At 35.2% G+C, this 13,965-nt stretch overlaps 1 protein-coding gene across 2 annotated transcripts in view; it reads right to left on the reverse strand.

Annotated features, from left to right (window-relative positions):
• Positions 1-13,422, reverse strand: part of pde8b (phosphodiesterase 8B) — a 63,449-nt gene extending 50,027 nt beyond the window's left edge. Inside the window, exon 1 of one of the 2 annotated variants that reach the window (XM_051877375.1) lies at positions 13,190-13,422. In XM_051877375.1, the coding sequence (XP_051733335.1) occupies positions 13,190-13,234 (45 nt within the window). In that variant the 5' untranslated portion in view covers positions 13,235-13,422. Of the gene's footprint in view, positions 1-6,654; positions 7,444-13,189 lie in introns of those variants that run through there. The other variant, XM_051877374.1, reaches the window with a different exon arrangement.
• Between the last annotated feature and the right edge of the window lie 543 nt (positions 13,423-13,965).

Raw genomic sequence — 13,965 nt, forward strand, 5'->3', positions numbered from 1 at the left:
GAATAAAACAGCTTTCTCTGGACCTTTAACAACGGTAATACTAGATATCAACCAGGCTGATAAATTAGGCAGTATTTGGCTATTTTCTTGTCTGCTCCCAATGAATCAGTTCCATCTACAGCCTTATTTTATTAATATATCATTTTAGTTTATGGTGAACTGTACAAATATTATGTGCATACTATTTACTGAAATTAAATTATATTATGTGTACTACCATTCAAAAGTTTGGGGTGGGTAAGATTTTTAGAGTAATAATGGTAATATTGTGAAATATTACTACAATTTAAAATAACTGTCTTCTATTTGAATATATTTTAAAATGTAATTTATTTCTGTAATGCAAAGCTGAATAAAAAGCAAAAAAAAAAAAAAAAAAACCTTTTGAATGATAAAAAGTAAATACTGATATCTAGTGTAATACATCTATATATATATATATATATATATATATATATATATATATATGGGTCATTGACGAATAAGGTTTTTAAAAGTGTAAAAAAACATAATGGAGATACAATTAATTTTGAAGTTTTATTAAGTGTTAACAGTGAGATTGTGTGATTTTATAATCAATTAACACTGCTTTTGTCATTTTTTACAAGATGGACAAAATTTGTCACCAAAAAAGTCATTCAGTTTAACCAAAATTTCGGTTTTACCGAATGACACTTTTGGAAATACCGAATGACGATATTTTCAAACAATGCTAACAGGCTGATATCTAGCAAAAGGAAAATGAAACATTTTATATTTAGTACAAGTTTTTAAAATATTACAACATTTTCCATGTTTTATAGCGGTTGTACCAAATGAATTGATCAAGTGAACAAGTGAAATGAGCAAGTGAAAACATTAATTTTTCAAATAGTTAAGAGAGGGTTAGTTACTTTACTTCATGACCATATAGTCCTTTGCAGGTGTCTGAATGATGTCACATCCTGTGACGTGATATTTACTGCATGACTTGATCCAAAACGGTCCCTTTATATTGATTACTCCAAATGACATTAATGAAATGTATTTTTCCGGACATTCTTTCTCATAACAAAGCGACTTCTACACATAATTTTAATACCATTTTGCACTATGTTGATATATGATGTTATAAAATCATGCCAGAATAAAAAATATATACATTTATTACATTTTAAGATATTTTAATCACAAATCAAATGGCTGTATTTGCCTTTGGACGGTTAAACCAAATGACCTTTTGACACTTCAAAATCTTTCAAATATGTAGCAAAATATAATTAAAACCTTTTGGATTCAATAAAAGAGATCTAGATGTACTACCTTACATACTTTGGATGTCATATCTTTTTATTATTATTAAGGCCTTAGTTTGGACAAAAAAAATGACCCGTCACGTCATTGACCCAAATATATATATATATAAATATATATAAACACACATATATTATTGATGATCATTAATAATATATATATTACACTAGATATCAATATTTACTTTAAAATGAATACATTATTAATATATATATATTATTATTACAATTTTATATTTTTACAAAATGTTGTAGTAATGGTCAATTATTATTATTTGTTTAGACTTCAGATTTCTAAAACACCTTTAAACACTTTTTTTTAAAATGCTCATTTACTGAAAACCATCTGGGGTTTGAACCTACAACCTTTAGGTTGCTAATCCAGATGTTTAACCACTACTCAAGACCGTACCATGCAACTACTCGGACTAATAATACACATGATCTTTCTCTAATGGAGAGGACAGAACATCTTCAAATACGCTGGAGAATAACGTCACTGCATCACTACCACGGAGGTAAATAAAAGCCAGCCATCGGAGGGATAGAGTCATATCTTCATCTTTATCTGGTACAAATATGTCCTAATGTGTCCCCTGTTAGCAAGCGCAAAGAATTCTGCTAACTAGATGATGAAAACTCATGGGACAGACGCTGTAGGATGGCACTTATCAGAGGGGAGAGATTTCATGCTGTTATCTAAATGTTCCTGACCTCCTAAGGGAAGCCGCGGCCAATCAGATTGTACTTTGCGTTAGGCTACACTGTGACAGTGATTTGTCCCTATGTCAGTCGAGACCGCGGATGCCCTGCTACATGTCTCAGGGCATCTCTTACCAATGCCTCGCTCTGACCGTGTGTGTGTGTGTGTATCTGGTCTGAGATTCATCAGCCTTTTTGCATGTGATAGTTCACACCCTGCAGAGCTCACAGCCAGAGGGGTAAACAAACTCAGTGGCCTGAACACACACAAATGCATACAAAGAAACACAAAATCGCTCTTTCTTTAACACAGGGCCTCTATCTCTTGCAAAGACGTTGAGATGCATAGACACACAGAAGTGAGCAGGACCGCTCTCTCACACGCACATTCAATTTAAAATGGATATCGGCTCTGTTGCTGTGAACACAATGAGAATGTGTATGAGCGATAGAGAGCCGTACAGCGTTATACACACTTCAATGGCATCATTGAGTTCCTCGCCAGTCTAGCAGAGTGTACCAAAATCGCTACGTCTCCTTTCATACTGACAGATGACCAAAATACAGCTGGCCACACACACAAAGTGCCCTCTAAAAGTCATTATATAAATCTATCCACAGATCTATAAACTGTCCTTGTAGGATTTTAAAATTACATTAGTAATTGATTTGTGTTTCATAACACAAATACCATCGATTTGGCTGGTTTTAAAATCCCATTGATTTGGCAGGTTTTATTTGGCTAATCAGTCCAAGTAAACCGCTGACCATGATTTTATCATTCTCTGACAGGAAAAATGTAATCATTCTTCGACAAAACTAACAAAAAAGTGTGTGTTTATTACAGGTCTAAGAGAGTGCGCTCACCTGCAGTGTGAGAACATTTCTAATATTCTACACGCGATCTGACTGTAAACACTTTAACTCAGATAAGGCTGATGGTCATTCTAAACATGGCAGGAATTACGGCGTTCCGGTCAACAGCCTTCCAACATCATCTCCAGAATGTAAGCAAACTGTAAAGGAAAGATAGCCCAGAAAGAGACAAAAAAAGATACATTTTTCAACAATAAATCTCAATGCTACATTCAAGCACTCTGAAGCAGATGGCGAAGAGTCTAGCCTTGCAAAAAAAAATACTATAATGTTACCATGGTTGGGTAAGATTAAAAAAAAACACGGATTTTCTATTCCATTATTAGTAAAGGTACACTGAAACGAAAGTAAATGAAGTCAATTATAGTTTATTAAAGGGGTCCTTGATTATGATTTCACTTTTTTAACTTTAGTTAGTGTGTAATGTTGCTGTTAGAGCACAAACAACATCTGCAAAGTTACGACGCTCAAAGTTCAATGCAAAGGGAGATATTTTCTTTTACAGAAATCACTTTTGAAGGACTACAACAAACGGCTGGTAGGGACTACAACAAGCTTCTTCCCAGGCTGGTGACATCACAAACCGTAAAATTTACATAAACCCTGCCCCCGAGAACACGCAACAAAGGGAACGAGGCCATGTTGGGCTGCTTTAGAGAAGAGGAAGAGTTGTTGTAGTAGAGTGTTGTTACCATGCCGTCATTTTACGCCAGACTGCTTAACAAACGAGGGTCAATTCAACACTGGATTTGCACAAAAGACCGATACATCGATCTAATGTATTAATTTATAGAGGCACCTTTGTTTTAACACTCTCCACATTTAACACAATATCAGTCTGCATTATCGCCAACGCGTGCATTCTTGTTTAAACTATCTTTCAGAACTTGTGAAAGATGCTCGATAGTAGATGGAACTGTCACTGTCCCGATCGGGCCAGTGCTGAATCTTCACGAAAGTTTATAATTTGCTTGTGTTTAAAGCCTTGCAAAAAGCAGTGCGCACACATCTCAAACAGTGTCTGTTAGAGCACAACACTGGAGAACAGAGCGCTATGAATCATTCTTTACACACACAGTAACTGAAATTTAAAACTGTTAAAAGAAAATGCTCAATAAACTGCTGCGTAGGAGCGCTGCGCGCTGTGACTCTGTGTTGCTTCAAGCGCATCATTCTGCACACGGGATGCGCATAAGTGCTTTGTAACGCTCTGTACTGAAACTTTTTTTAAATTAATTTGCACATTGAAAGAATATTAATAGCCTGTCTTGTTTTGTCCTACCTATAATATGTTGTTGCTTTTTATAAAAAAGCTGCGCTATACATTTAAAAGAAGTCTTTTAATTGTGTGTGTGTGTGTATATATATATATATATATATATATATATATATTCCTTGTTTATCAGTTAAACATTACACATTTTAGCACAGAATTAAAATACTTTCTTGACTATTATCAGGTCATAAGCTGTCATTATATTACTGTGTGAATTTTTTATTTGTGGATGTCCCAATCAGGGTTCAGATGAAATTTTGAAATAAATGTTTGTTATATATTTTGGTTGCAGTTGTGAGTTAATAAAAATTCAACTGGTTTTGTAAAATAGGCTCATAATATCGAAATATCGATCGAATCTAATCGCATCGTAATCGTATCACAGAACTTTTTGAGGTATCGGAAAATATTGTATCGCTGGCTATGAGAATCAATATTGTATCGAATCGTGATGAACCGTCTGATTTACACCCCTAATAAATTGATCCACTAACCATTCAGAAATGACCAGTTTCATTCTAAAAGTTGTAACTTCTTCCTGAGTCTCTCCATCAGTGTCTGACTCCTGTTTAAACAATGTAAGGCTGAACACCGTTACTGACAATCCTCATTTTGGCTGTGTGAGATTCTCCAGCTTTGTTGCTGTTGAGGAACCAAAGCGTGAGCTGTTAAAGCTCCGCCCTCTTCTGGAAAGCGGGCCGGGAGCAGCAGCTCATTTCCATCCAAAGGGACACACAAAAACGGCGTGTTTTTGCTCACACCCAGATAGGGCCAAATTTGACAAGCTATAATAAATGATCCATGGGGTATTTTGAGCTGTAACTTCACAGACACATTCTTGGGATGCCAGAGTGTTATATTACACATTGTGAAAAGGGGCATGATAGGTCCCCTTAAAAAATTATTTTCTATGGAAATTTCCACACAGCAGTTTTTTTAACAAAAAACAAACAAAGCATTTATTTAACGGTTTTGATAAAAGACACCAATTATGGCATATGGATACAGTGGATACAGATACTGTATGCAAATATCTTTTTATATGTACTTATACAGTATAAGGCAGCAGTATAACTGATATATATATATACAGTATAACTGATTTTTCATCGTGCCCCAGATTTTACTTTAATCGACTGGTGACCCGAATCAGTAACAAAATTGTTTATCATGTAAAATGTCAACAAAAACGTCCTTAAAATCAAACATGAAACAATATGCCAAATTTTATTAGCATGCACAGTCCTGTTCGATAAATCCGATCTGACTCGTTTAATACAATGGCCTTTTTTAAGTTAAACCAACAATTCTTTTTTATGAAGGAAGGAGTTTTGCAGTGTGGAAATTACATGCGTCATATTCACAGATACTATGAGTTTGAAAGGTGTATAATGGTGCATAAAAGGTGTAAAAAAAAAACTAATATAATGATATTTAAAAATACAATGCTGTATTTTCATACCAAACTAAAGCAGTTTGATTGGACGCACTGCCTTTGATGTCAAAAAACAAAATGTGTTTTCTTTGCCCTATATAAATTTGAAAAGCTACCATGAGTTAATATTTCACTGTCATACAAAATTATGTTGTTAGTTGCATTTTATGTAACTTGTTTTCTTCACTGCTGACCATTAGCATATGCCTTTTACAGTAGAGCATGATGCTAGCAACACCAAGGTCATGGGTTCGATTCCCAGGGAATGCATGAACTGATACTGAAACGATGAAGCTGTATACCTTGAATGCATTTTAGGTCTGCCAAATGCATAAATGTAAATGTGACTATATCAAAACAGTTGCGACCCACCAGTTGAACATATAAGGACTATCATGGTACAAACTATGTTCCCACACAGCAGCTCCCAGCAGGGTCAAAAACATAAGGGTTTAGAGCAAAAATGCTCCACATACTTTCTTCCTTTTTATCTGTTATCTAACATTTTATATAATATTCAATACCTAAATAGTGATGGGTTTAGTGCCTCTGCACACACCATAGTGACATTATCATCCATCTATAGATCAAAATCTGCTCTGACAGCTGCTGAGAGATCAGCCGATCATGTAAACAGCAGCAGCAGATTACAACATCTTGCACATCTACAATATCTACTTTATATTTTGATGTTCATTACATAAGCAACAGCAATAATTGTTCATCAAAACACTGATTCAATTGAAAAATTTGACATAAATGGATGGCATGATGTGTTTTACCTCATAAAGGTAAATAATGCCCCTTAAAATCACATCCACAGGGCAAAAAAATAGCCTTTACGGTCTCTCACCTGTTTGAAGTTTGAGAATGAACAAAACTCATTCACTTAACCTACATTTGTATAGTATAGGAAGTGTAATGCATAATAAACAGCACACAATAAGCATCCAGCTGATGATTCACAACAACATGAATGACACTAAAACACTGAATGAATGACAAGATGGTGGAAATATATAATGCGAGATAAAGATCTAAAATCTTGCCATTCATTCATTCATTCCTCGTACCTTGACGCTGGTGCTGCTGGTTTGAGTCTCGGCCTCTGTGCACATGTGTCCGCCGCTGTTCTCTTTCCGCTCCCGGTGAGAGCTGGTCCGTGTGTGCCTGCTCTGGTACGCGATCACGGAGGGGATGGTGTCCGCCGCGTCGGTCTTGATGAAGAGGCCGTGCAGGGTGGTCGCCGTGCCCTGCGAGATGGTGGTGGTCTGGTGCGGCGAGTTGGACTCGTCCGAGTCGCGGCAGTAGATCACCCCGCTCTGCGAGACGTGGATGCTGGGAGCGCAGCCCATCGTTCCCCGCGCCTCGCTGCGTAAAACCCGGAGGAACTGATCTCAAGACCGCCGCCGCCGCCGCCGCTGCCGGGCCGCTATCACGCCGCCGTTCCCCCGGTACATTGGCCGGTGTTCGCGCTGCTCAGTTCCGCCTGCCTCCCGCGCGCATCAAGGAAAAACGTAGAGGAGATCCATCTCGCCGCGTTATTTATCAGTGATCATATCAGATCAGATCAATGACACCTCGGCTGTCCAACCGTGAGCCCGTTGCGCTTGTGCCATGTCACATTTTGGACAAATTACACCCTCATTTCACCTCGGCGTAAGAGACTACAGGTTCAGGCTGCTCGATACGATCCATTTTCTCTCGATATTGATAATCTGTATGTTCATCACGACGTCGGAGCTCTTAAATAACAGGCGCAAAGCATCAGACTCCGAGAATATGTCTCAAACTTACACTCATGGTCCTTTAAGACACACGAGCGTCATCAGTGACAGACACGCACATCAATGACTCCCTCTTCCCATGAACACACACACACACACACACACACACACACTCTGTCTGCCTATTAATTCAGTCTGGAATAATGCTGGATTCATCTTTTGCTGTTTGCAGAGTTTAGACGATGAACTTGAGCAGAGAGACACTGATATTCATGACTAATCCCATTTAATAGCATGCAAATGCACAAACAAGACTAGTGATTGACTCAACAAACGATACCATGCAGATATCTGGACAGCAGGGTGGCCGATAAATGCAGATATAATTGAATGAAAGCAATTAAAGTATACAACGTTGCTTAACACTTACAAGTCCTGAAAATAAAAGTTCCAAAAATGAGTTTTCACAGCAATGTAATAGAAAATTTTGTGCCAGTGAAGAATCTTTCAGTGAACAGTTCTTAAAAGATCTAAAGAACCTTTTTCCACAAAAGAAGCTTTCGTGCATTTGAAAGCTTATTTATTTATAATTCACTCAAAAAGAAACAGAAAATATGTGTTATAAATCCATACAGCTGGAGGAACTACAACTCAATTGACCTTCACCTTGACGCATCAAAAATGCTTTGAACATTCTTAATGTTCATAAACTATGGAAGCTTGTTTCCACCATGAAATAAAAATAAAAAAGGTAATTGTGACTTTTTTCTCGCAATTGCGAGTTTATATCTCACAATGCTGACTTTTTTTCTCAGAATTGCGATATAAACTCACTATTGCGAGTTATAAATACAGAATTGCTTGATATAAAGTCAGAATTGTGTGATATAGTCAGAATTGCAAGTTATAAAGTCAGAATTGCTCGATATAAAGTCAGAATTGCGTGATATAAAGTCAGAATTGCGAGATATAAAGTCAGAATTGTGTGATATTAAGTCAGAATTGTGTGATATAAAGTCAGAATTGTGTGATATAGTCAGAATTGCGTGATATAAAGTCAGAATTGTGTTATAAAGTCAAAATTGTGAGACAAAGTCAAAATTGCAAGTTATAAAGTCAGAATTGCGTGATATAAAGTCAGAATTGCTTGATATAAAGTCAGAATTGCATGATATAATGTCAGAATTGCAAGTTATAAAGTCAGAATTGCAAGTTATAAAATCAGAATTGCGTGATATAAAGTCAGAATTGCGAGATATAAAGTCAGAATTGTGTGATATTAAGTCAGAATTGCGTGATATAATGTCAGAATTGCAAGTTATAAAGTCAGAATTGCAAGTTATAAAATCAGAATTGCGAGATATAAAGTCAGAATTGCGAGATATAAAGTCAGAATTGCGTGATATAAAGTCAGAATTGCGTGATATAAAGTCAGAATTGCATGATATAATGTCAGAATTGCAAGTTATAAAGTCAGAATTGCAAGTTATAAAATCAGAATTGCGTGATATAAAGTCAGAATTGCGAGATATAAAGTCAGAATTGCGTGATATAAAGTCAGAATTGTGTGATATAAAGTCAGAATTGCGAGATATAAAGTCAGAATTGCGAGATATAAAGTCAGAATTGCGAGACATAAAGTCAGAACTGTGTGATATAAAGTCAAAATTGTGAGTTATAAAGTCAGAATTGCGAGATATAAAGTCAGAATTGCGTGATATAAAGTCAGAATTGCGTGATATAAAGTCAGAATTGCGTGATATAAAGTCAGAATTGCTTGATATAAAGTCAGAATTGCGTGATATAAAGTCAGAATTGCGAGATATAAAGTCAGAATTGCAAGTTATAAAATCAGAATTGCATGATATAAAGTCAGAACTGTGAGTTATAAAGTCAGAATTGCAAGTTATAAAATCAGAATTGCGAGATATAAAGTCAAAATTGCGTGATATAAAGTCAGAATTGCGTGATATAAAGTCAGAATTGCTTGATATAAAGTCAGAATTGCGTGATATAAAGTCAGAATTGCGAGATATAAAGTCAGAATTGCAAGTTATAAAATCAGAATTGCATGATATAAAGTCAGAACTGTGAGTTATAAAGTCAGAATTGTGAGTTATAAAGTCAGAATTGCGTGATATAAAGTCAGAATTGCGAGATATAAAGTCAGAATTGCGAGATATAAAGTCAGAATTGTGTGATATAAAGTCAGAATTGCTTGATATAAAGTCAGAATTGCGAGATATAAAGTCAGAATTGCGAGATATAAAGTCAGAATTGTGAGTTATAAAGTCAGAATTGCGTGATATAAAGTCAGAATTGTGTGATATAAAGTCAGAATTGCAAGATATAAAGTCAGAATTGCGAAATATAAAGTCATAATTGCGAGATATAAAGTCAGAATTGCGTGATATAAAGTCAGAATTGCGAGATATAAAGTCAGAATTGCGTGATATAAAGTCAGAATTGCGAGATATAAAGTCAGAATTGCTTGATATAAAGTCAGAATTGCGTGATATAAAGTCAGAATTGCGTGATATAAAGTCAGAATTGTGAGTTATAGTCAGAATTGTGTGACATAAAGTCAGAATTTCTTGATATAAAGTCAGAATCGCGTGATATAATGTCAGAATTGCAAGTTATAAAGTCAGAATTGTGTGATATAAAGTCAGAATTGTGTGATATAAAGTCAAAATTGTGTGATATAGTCAGAAATACATGATATAATGTCAGAATTGCAAGTTATAAAGTCAGAATTGTGTGATATAAAGTCAGAAATGTGCGAAATAAAGTCAGAATTGTGTGATATAAAGTCAAAATTGTGTGATATAGTCAGAAATACATGATATAATGTCAGAATTGCAAGTTATAAATTCAGAATTGTGAGATATAAAGTCACAATTCTGACTTTTTTCTCGAAATTGCAAGTTTTTGTCATGTAATTCTGACTTTATAACTTGCAATTCTGACTTTTTTTTCTCATAATTGTGAGATATAAACTTGCAATTGTGTGTTATAATGTTCAACTGTGAGAGGAAAAGACTGATGTTTCTTCTCAGAATTGCGAGTTTATATCTCACAATTCTGAGAAAGTCAGAAATACGTAATAAAAAATTTTAGAATTGTGACTTTATATCTCCCAATTCTGAATTTATATCATGCAATTCTGACTTTTTAACTCACAATTCTGAGAAAAAAAGTCGCAATTACCTTTTTTTATTTTTTTATTTAGTGGCAGAAACAAGCTTCCATAATAAACAATGACTTCAGAGCTCTTCAAAGATTAGAATGGTAGAGCATAGTCAAGGGTTCAATACCCAGAGAGTGCATGAACCAATAAAATATAAATGTAATAGTTCACTTACAGCAAATGCCAAATGCATAAAATGTACAGTGCAAGACTCCAGGATCAGTGATAGCACATCTGGGTTTCCAAATGTTTGCATATTACAGATCCAAGCTGTAAAATCTTCCAAACATCTGTAAATGACTGATAAGCCCATATGATTTTATAGGATTACACTGATCTTTTATCGTACTGGAGTTTACTTAACAGATTCTTGCTTGGGTGGGAAAAATGTTTTTGGCCCAACTTTTGCCACTATTCCAAGTCACTCTGCACATGTGCCATACATATATATGCAAAATATTCAATAGTCAATGCAATTGTGTTTGACATTGCATATTCTGGAAATGCCAATAATTTCTTAGATGCGCTATTCTGATAAACTAAATATACAGCAGTTAAACATTTACATAACCAGCGGGAAATTCTATTCACAGGGAATGCGCTTTACTATGGTTTGAATTTTGAACTATACCCAAATTACATGTAGTGCATACAGATTTTTGAATGAAGATGATTTGTGTCTTTAAAAAAATTAGTTAGTGCAATTATTGTAGACACATTTTTTGCTCAGTCCAATTGAGTCACGCCTTCCACAGATCGTTTACTTAAACTGAAAAATCTACCCACCCTTATGTCTCTCGGAACTCATGTGACTTTTTCCCCATGAAACACAAACTAAGTTATTATCAAAATGTCCGTTCAAAGAAAACATATGTGACATTGCATTGCAAAAAATGTACCATGTTGTTATTATGTTTTCTGGACAAAATACTGTTCAATAAAGTAAATCAGACACCATGTAAATGCCATGTTATATAAATATGGTAATCATCCAGTACCAAGGTATAAATCAAAAATACAAAGGCAGTAATAAAACAGGCAGTGGTTAAACATTTATATAACCAGTGGGAAATCTTCAGGTTGTCAACTCAGGATGTTAGGCCTGAATAGAGCGATTAAAAGTGTTTTTTTTTCCCAGGTTGCAATGCTACGTTTTTACACCTCTTCAATGTTAGAAAATTACAGAAGCTTGTAGCAGATTCATTATGCATGAACTGTCAATGTGATTGTTAAGTATGCTTTAATCACCTATTCTTAATGTAATTGCACGGCGCTACAGTGCAATTACAAAATGAAAAATGTGGATTAGATTAGCTGTGAAAATTATTCTTTGGAATATCTTATAAGGGTTTTAGCTGGAAGCTTCGACTGAGATATTTGTTGCTTTAAACAAAACACCTAATCTCTCCAGCAACCAGTGGAGTTTAACAGATTACAACATCCCACCTTCATCAAAGAAATAAAACTTTCTACTGTACCCAAGCATGTTACATTGATTGTTGACCTGACCTTCTGCTCTATAATACACAAACCACCCATGACCGCCCTCTGCTGGAGAATTTAAGTACTATCCAGGTGAAATGACGGCAATTGTAATCTCCTAACACTTAACATGAAGAATGTAACGGGAATGCTTAGTTAGTGTAACATTCGAGTACACCAAAAAACGCTTCAATTACTAATAATGACAGCAATGAGAAGTGAAAGAACAAACACAACTACTTTAAAGAACAAACTGATTGGTGCTCATCGTTAAGCCACTATTAATTTGCACATACAGTTAAAGGAGAGAGTAGGGTAAAATGTGACACCGCCTTAATCTAGGAAACTGCACAATAATATTAAGACAGAGCCCAATCAAAGCTAAATAGGCTGAAATACATAATCTTTAGTTTTTTATCTTTATATTTTTATAGTACATTAAATACGTTGATTTATTATTATTTAATTTACACAGCATTCTACATGGCAAATAAATGAGTTTCATGTCAAAGCAAATGTATTCAGGTCTGTATATATTTAATATATTATGCTGGTGATTCACCGATGTATAAAAATTTGTATAAATCATTTTAATAATCCTGACCAGATATTCAGATTTGTATTTAAAATGCACATTTCTCAAGCATTCCCCAGTGACTTAACTTAACCCAAACACTGGTCAAGTTCACTTCACTTTTTTTTGGCAGTGTCATATTTTTAGGGCCCTAAACTTTCATTTCAAGTCAAGTCATATTTAATTGCTTTTATTTCAGTAGATAACAAATAACTGAAATATATTTGGGTGTAGCCTATTAGTGCTATTTCTGTCATTTCTCTTTGCCTAAAGTGTCCCAACTTACCCCACTCCCCCATACTGTGAACGAACTGAAAGCTGTCATGAAGAGCATTGACTAACGGACTAAGCAGAACAAGTCAAATTAATTATTCAACCATTTAAACTTATGGACTTATATTTTTTCACACACAGGGGAGAAAGAACTGAACACAGAGTCGTGTTATTCCCTGTTGCCGTTTCAAAACGGTCACATTGGTTGAACTTAATCTAGTTAAACTACTCTTTTTTTTAAAACGCCAAACACCTAGTTATGAAACGACCTTCGACGGCCAGATAAAAAGCTAAGCCGTGTTTTATGAGAAACCTATAAACGTTGGATCCGAAGGTTGCGAAGCGATCAAAGTGAATCTCACCTCTCTCCTTGGTCCGTTGGACAGCAGCTGTGTGCTCGCGCTCATCTCTGTCCGTCCCCGGTCCGAACTACCCTGAGAGGTTCGGTTACATGAAATCCCGCCTATTTAGAGTTAAAACCTCGCGGAAAGCACATTTTGACAGCATTCTCTCCACCACATCACATCGATAGGCAAGGCTGTCTGGGAAGTTTTTGAGGTTTTAGGTAGGCGACGTTTCTCTGAACTTTTTCACCCACACGAACAAGAACGGACAACTGCGCGGTCCTAGCGCCGCCGGATCAGCGCGCTCTGCTGCGAAATAAGGGGAATCTCGCGGTCACATTTCAACTCAAAATAATATAAAAACTCTTTGCATAAGGATTATTTATTAATTTGGACAATTACCAATTATTTGCCGAGTTGTTTGTAATTCTCAATTACTGTTACATGATAAATGAAAATATTTATCTAGCTACCAAGGCAACATTTCTCATTTTCGATAAGTTGAAGTACTAAAACATTATTATTAATTTTTTGAAAATACGTAATTATGACAAACACATAACAAAATTACTATAACTTTAACTAAAATGAAAACAGAAAATATAAAAATAAAATTAATTCAAAATATTAACAAAACTATAACATCAGTGATACTAAAAACACACTGTTCCAGATATTTTTGCTTGTTTTAATTCAGTATAAGGGAAATGACTGTTACCATATTATACGTTTCCTAATTTAAACGCATTTTTGGGAATGCTTATAATAATAATTTTAATTCTAATGCTAATAAT

Source organism: Ctenopharyngodon idella, chromosome 21, assembly GCF_019924925.1.
Source record: "Ctenopharyngodon idella isolate HZGC_01 chromosome 21, HZGC01, whole genome shotgun sequence".
In the NCBI taxonomy this organism is placed as follows: domain Eukaryota; kingdom Metazoa; phylum Chordata; class Actinopteri; order Cypriniformes; family Xenocyprididae; genus Ctenopharyngodon; species Ctenopharyngodon idella.